Below are 6,000 nucleotides of genomic sequence, written 5' to 3' on the forward strand. Positions count from 1 at the left end.
ATACTTGTTTTTTTCTATTTATGTGAATTGGGGAACGGGATGTGTATATATATATGTACTTGCACAGCTGCATTCCAATGCTTTAAAATGTGTTATCCACCAAAGCACCTAAACAACTGAGCACTATCACACGCAGGCATTACCAGTGAGACCACCAACATGTCAGTGTGTCATTCATTACAATCTGAACCGTTGGGTCTAAAGCACCCATTCTGCACTGGATCAACCAGGCAACTGTGACCTTACCCATCATTCACAGTCTGGCAGATCACATGTCCCTGAGCATTGAACTGTAGAGCAAATCTTGTTAATTATCACAATGGTATGAGTTTCTTAGTAATAAAAATTTTAAAAAACTTTAGGACAATCGTTCTGCAACTCAGACTTCTAGATAAGTGATCTATATTTTTGGTCATTCCATAATTTAGCAAATGTCAAGTCCTTGGTCAGGAGTACACAGTCCAATTATGCCACCCTTCTTATTAAAAATAAGATATACTTATTGTGGTTTCCAGAAATGTACACTAAAGAGAAGACAAAGTCTGCCTATATTTGTTCCTGTAATTAGATAAAAGTTTTATTAATAAAATTTAAATGCATTCAGCAAGTTTCACATTTTGAATCTACCCCATTACTACAGGATCAAGCTGCCAAAATGAGGCAAAGTTTTCTACATTTTACAAAACTGACATCCTCTATCATAATCACTGAAAACAATGAAGTGTTCAGTAATGTGTCACAGTTACTTGACAGTTGACATGTAACAATACCTGTCCTCTCCTCAGATCTTCACTTAGGGGAAAGAAAAAAACCTAAAAGGTGGTAAAAATAAAACAGGAAAAGGAAAAGAAACAATAAAACATTTTTTTCAAAATCAATGATTATACTTTAATAGAACATTTTCCCTATAGATAAAATAAGAAATCTACATAATATTGATATAGTAGAAATACTATAAAATCTATGTATTATACTATAGAATACTATATAATCTTTGAGGTTAAAAATGGCTGCACATTCACTAAACACGATCTCCCACACAAAGGCCTCATTTTCTATAATAAAATACTTATATAGTTGATATTTTTTGATATTTTTCAGTGCATCATGGGTACCTGTTATTTAAAGGAAGTCGAGGTAGCTATTTTCATACAACACATTGTGTAATACACATTGTATACAACACATTATATTGTGGCTATTTTATATAACACATTTCTGTAAAACAAAAATAACTTCCATAGTTTTATTATTTTGAAAACTTCATATTCAGATCTACTATCATTTATACCTACTCTATTGCAGCGGAGAAAAAAGTATCACTCTAGGTCAGGCTTATGATCTAGTAAATGCTGTCTCCGACAGCAGTGGCAAGGGATTTGTAGAACAGAAGAGCCATAATTCCTACCTATCCATTCTCTAAACAGTCAAATATTCAAAAGCATATTAGCATCTTTAAGTAACTCACTAAAGAGTTCACCTAGACCAGTTAGGAAGCTAGTTTGTTTTTTATCTTGTACCAACCCTTACTTTGCTTACATAGTACTTCCTTTATTATCCTAAATTTGCTTCTTTAAACATTTGGCCTAGTTCTAGCCTGTCATGTTCTGACCCACGTTTGAGTTTAACCACAAGGGTTTTTTTGTTTTGAACACCATGAGATTCGTGTGAGGTCTTAAAGCAGGAAGGCCAGTGTAAAGGAACTGAAGAAACTGCCTGTGTTTTTACTGAGGCACTGAGGTCTTTTTAAATTGTCCATATTTTAATGAGATTAAAATGATAAAAAACAGAGATAAGATTCATAATCATCCTATTCCTGACTTTCATGATTCATTCAGCAGATATTTATTAAGTCCACAATGTGTAAGTGCCAGGCATTGTGTTGAATGCTGAGGATGGGGGGGGGGGGGGGGGGGGTAAAAAAGTCTGCTTTTAAGAGTTCAGTGTACTAGGGATGAGACCACAAATGTAAACTCCTACACAGACTAATCCTGAAATCTTTTAACCTGGAGAGAAATATTTTGATGTATTTACTCAAGTAAATGATGCTTTAAAAAAACGATGTTACTCTGGTAAAATACAATTATTATCTGATAGGAACCTACTGGGGAGGAAACGGCATAATAGTGAAAATATTAGACCTCTGAGTGGAACTTTTCAACCTTTCCCTCACTGTCTTCAATATTTCCAAATTGTATCAGAAGTAATTTACTTGAAATAACTAAACAAGCAAAGGAAATTAAATATCTAAAGGCAATTTGTTAGAATTTAGTTTTAATAAATCTTGGCTACATTGGCTCTGTTTGACATACCTTATGCCAGAATAGCAAGAAAATTCTTTGAAAATAGCAAATTGTGGACTCCTATCTGTCAAGTTCTGGAAAACATGACAGTAACTGAAATAACAAGGCTTTACCAAATGAGACCTCTTATAATACTCTAGTTGTTTTTGGAAAATAGATGACCTCTAACTACTGGCTTATTTATACCCCGAATTTTTCCACAAAAGATTTGGAACAGCTACCCTGATATAAAACAAAGCACATGAATTGTATCCACCTGGCTTTGAATTATGGCTCTGCCATTTACTATTTATAATCGTTGTACCTTTCAGCTTCTGAGATTTTGTTTCCTAATCTACAACAATGGGGACCATAATCCTACCCTGCTGGGTCATAGGAAGGATAAAATGAAATAGTAATGTAGTACAGTACCTGGCATATAGTTGGTGCTAAATAAATATCAGTTTTGTGCTTCCTTATCCAAATGCACTCTAGATAGAAAAAGGATAAGGTGGAGTTTTAAATGACATTGTTTTCCTATCACATCGATAAATGCCAACCAGAAATGTGGACTGATCTTGAGTTGCAATTGTTAATGTTTGTATGTAAAAGTCAGGCTCAAAGCAAATTTAATTTCTTTCCACAAGTTCAGTACTTTGAGAACATTTTATTAACCTTTTAGCTATATTATTTAATGCAAAAAATTTTCCGGGGAAAAATATGAAAAGAGCTCTTGCATGCTCTTTTTCACACTACCCATCCAAAGGATGATTAAACATCATAAATTTGGCTTTTTTTAAATAAAAGATTCATAGTATTAGTCTGGTTAACAATTTCAAATAAAGTTCTTGTGATTCTGTCAGTCTTAAAAACATGATTTCCTTTCTTTCTTTCATTTTCTTTCAACATATATCAATGTCTTTTCCATTGAAGAGCAGCATTTAGTTCAGGTTTTACAAGTATGATCCAAGTCGCAAAATACTAAGCACCAATCAGTCATAAGCACTATTACAACTCTGCGTGCGTTAAGGAGAACAAGCAAAATTTTTATACAGCAGTGGAGGTGACTGGGGGAAAAAAGTGAAAAGCGATTTGAACTGATCCCCCGCCCTCTCCATTACACTGGAGAACGCAAGGGTCCCGCATCTCAGATCAAACTGAGCCTCGGTTTTACTGACGTAACCAGTAACCCTATCTACCTCTCACACTGCGGAGGCCGGCAGGGCAGCGGCTGCCGCCAAGCACACCACTCATCAGAGCCTGCCCCATTCCACCCCCGCGTTTCAGTCATGCTTTCCAGAAATGGGGTCACTCACTCAGTAACTATTACACACACGCAGCCTATCATCCTGTAATCCCCCAAAGTCCGCTGCGGGGAGAGAAGGCAGCAAAAAGTCAAGAAGGAAGAATCACAGACGCGCCACCATCAGGAATTGATTTTCCACTCCGGAGAGGAGCGGTGATACCTTGGAATGGGTCTTGTCTGGATTATTTTCGCAGACCCCGAGTTGTTCTGGGACAGGGGCGGTTCAGAAAAGCTCGGTGGAGTGATGCGCCCGGGGAAATTCTGTTTTGCCCTGTTTGGGTATACTGTTTGGGTTTTGGGCACTGGGGTGGGTGTCTCAGGAACGGTCACCAGATCCCGGGCGAGGAAAACCAGAAAGCTCTTTACGGCGGCCGCTGATCTCCTTGAGTATCACCCTCTCACCTCCACGGACAGGAAACTCAAGTTAAACTCGCAGGGGCGGGGGTCTAGCTCTGTGACCTCAGAAACGGAGGAGGTAGGGGACCTTAGGCTTCCACTTTCTTCGCAGCAGCAGCAGCAGCAGCAACGGCTGCGGCAGACGGGGGGGAGGCAAAACGCTGTACCCCCTACCCGAAACCCCTACAGGTCGCCGCCATCCGTGCCCCGCGCGCTGGTCTCCCCGCAGCAGCCCCTGTCTCAGCCGGACTCGACAGTCCCTGCTCCCCGGTCAACCCGATCCCTACTCCTCCCTCAACTCCCAAAGTCGCCAAGGTCCGGGAAAGCCCCCGACCTGGCTGGGCCAAACTTCCCAACTCCCCGCCGGCCCCCGCTCCGCCTCCCGCTTCCCCCACGCAAAGTTGATTAAAATTGGCTTCTTGCAAAGCCCCAGCGCCCACTCCAAACCCCACGCGCCACCACACTGGCAGCCCCCCGAGCGAAGGAAGGAGGTGAAGGTGCGGGTGGGAGGAACAGACAGACGGGCAAACAGACCCAGCCCAACAACCCAAATCAAAACCCTGAACCCGGGGGGAAGACGCGATCGCGATCAGAACGGGCCGAGTGGCCAGCTCCGGGGAGCGAAGCGAGCCGGCGGGGGCGCGGGGAGGAGATGCGCCGGCCCCGGCCGCCCTGCTGCACTCACCTCAGCGCTGTCGGACGGGCTCTCCACAGCCATCTTCTGCCACGGGTCCGCCAGCTGCGCCAGCGGCATCTTCCCCCCCGGCCCGCCGCCTTCACCGCCTCCTCCCTCCCCGCCCGCCCCACGGCCGGCCCCGCTCCGTCGCCGCCCGAGCCCCACGGCAGCGGCAGTGGCGGCGGCGGCGGCGGCGGCGGCGGCGGCAGCGGCGGCAGCAGCAGCAGCAGCAGCAGCAGCGGCAGCGGCCCCAGAGAGGGCTCGACGCCGACGCCGACCGCCCGAAAGCCGCGCGCCTGGCCAGAGACGCCCGCGCGCCGAGCGAGAGCCTCGCGCCTCCGCCGGGCACCGGGTCTCGCCCCTTTCTTCCTCTCCTCCTTCCGCCGCCGGGACTACGGCTCCGCCCCCCCCGCCGGTTCCCGCGCCCGCTCCCAGCAGAACAGCGACCGCCGCGCGCTCCCCCACTTCCGCTCACAACATGGCGCCTAAGCGATACCTGTCTCTCAAAGCGAGGCTCGACCGCCGCCGCCACCGCCGCGCGCACCCAGGGGCTGGGCTAGTGGAAGACACGCCCCCGGCCGCTGCGCTCCGCTCCTCCCTCTTCCCACCCCCCTCCTTCTGCGCCCCAACCTCAGCTTCTGGGCCTCGCCTACTTTCAGGAAGGGCGAGCCCAAGAGAACTGGGGGCGTCGGCAGGAGGCGGGGGAAAGAAATGGGAAAGGCAGGAGGGGCGAAGGCTGGGAGCCTTTCACTGCCAAGGGTCCAAGCAGGTCGGAGGCTCCTTGGGAATAAGGGAGAACAGTGGTCCCCGCCCAGCTGGGGAGGGAGGTGGGCAAAGTACCGGAGGCGCAGTCCCGAGCCAAAAGGACCCGGGGAGGGGTGAGGAGTGTCTTTTCGGCCTGTCTCCTCCGGGGGTGCGTGCGTGCGGGCGCGCCTAGTCTCTGGGCGCATCCCGTAATGGCCCGAGACCCTCCCTCTTCAGGGTCACATGCTGGGAAATCACCTGCCCCCCACCTCCCCCGACAGAGGCACTGGAGGCTTCGTGCCTAGGAGTCTCCTGGGGGCTCGGCTCCCGGTTTGATTCAAGTCTCTTCAAGTTGACGCTCGTGTTAAATTGTGGCTATTTGGGATTCATTCGTCTTGTATTAGTCGCTTCCTCCGCACCACCCCCAGCCCAAATTCTCCTCCCCAACTGCGCAGAGCTCTTGGCCTTCAGCTGCGACCCTCGAACCCCTGCCCCCCTAAGTCTGCTACCTAAATCTTCAAGAGGGGGAAACAGGGAGGTTCCTTAAGGCTGTCCCTCACGGCAGAGGTTGGAGAATTGTTTAAAAATATCTTGTA

General features: G+C 47.1%; 1 protein-coding gene across 3 annotated transcripts in view; it reads right to left on the bottom strand.

Annotated features, from left to right (window-relative positions):
* RPS6KA3 (ribosomal protein S6 kinase A3) overlaps positions 1-5,179 on the bottom strand; it is a 125,171-nt gene extending 119,992 nt beyond the window's left edge. For 2 of the 3 annotated variants that reach the window (XM_030933531.1, XM_030933530.1), the window contains exon 1: positions 4,670-5,145. In XM_030933531.1, the coding sequence (XP_030789391.1) occupies positions 4,670-4,738 (69 nt within the window). In that variant the 5' untranslated portion in view covers positions 4,739-5,145. The other variant, XM_010379704.2, reaches the window with a different exon arrangement.
* Positions 5,180-6,000: the final 821 nt, after the last annotated feature.

The sequence above is a fragment of the Rhinopithecus roxellana genome, chromosome 7 (assembly GCF_007565055.1).
Source record: "Rhinopithecus roxellana isolate Shanxi Qingling chromosome 7, ASM756505v1, whole genome shotgun sequence".
NCBI classification, from domain to species: domain Eukaryota; kingdom Metazoa; phylum Chordata; class Mammalia; order Primates; family Cercopithecidae; genus Rhinopithecus; species Rhinopithecus roxellana.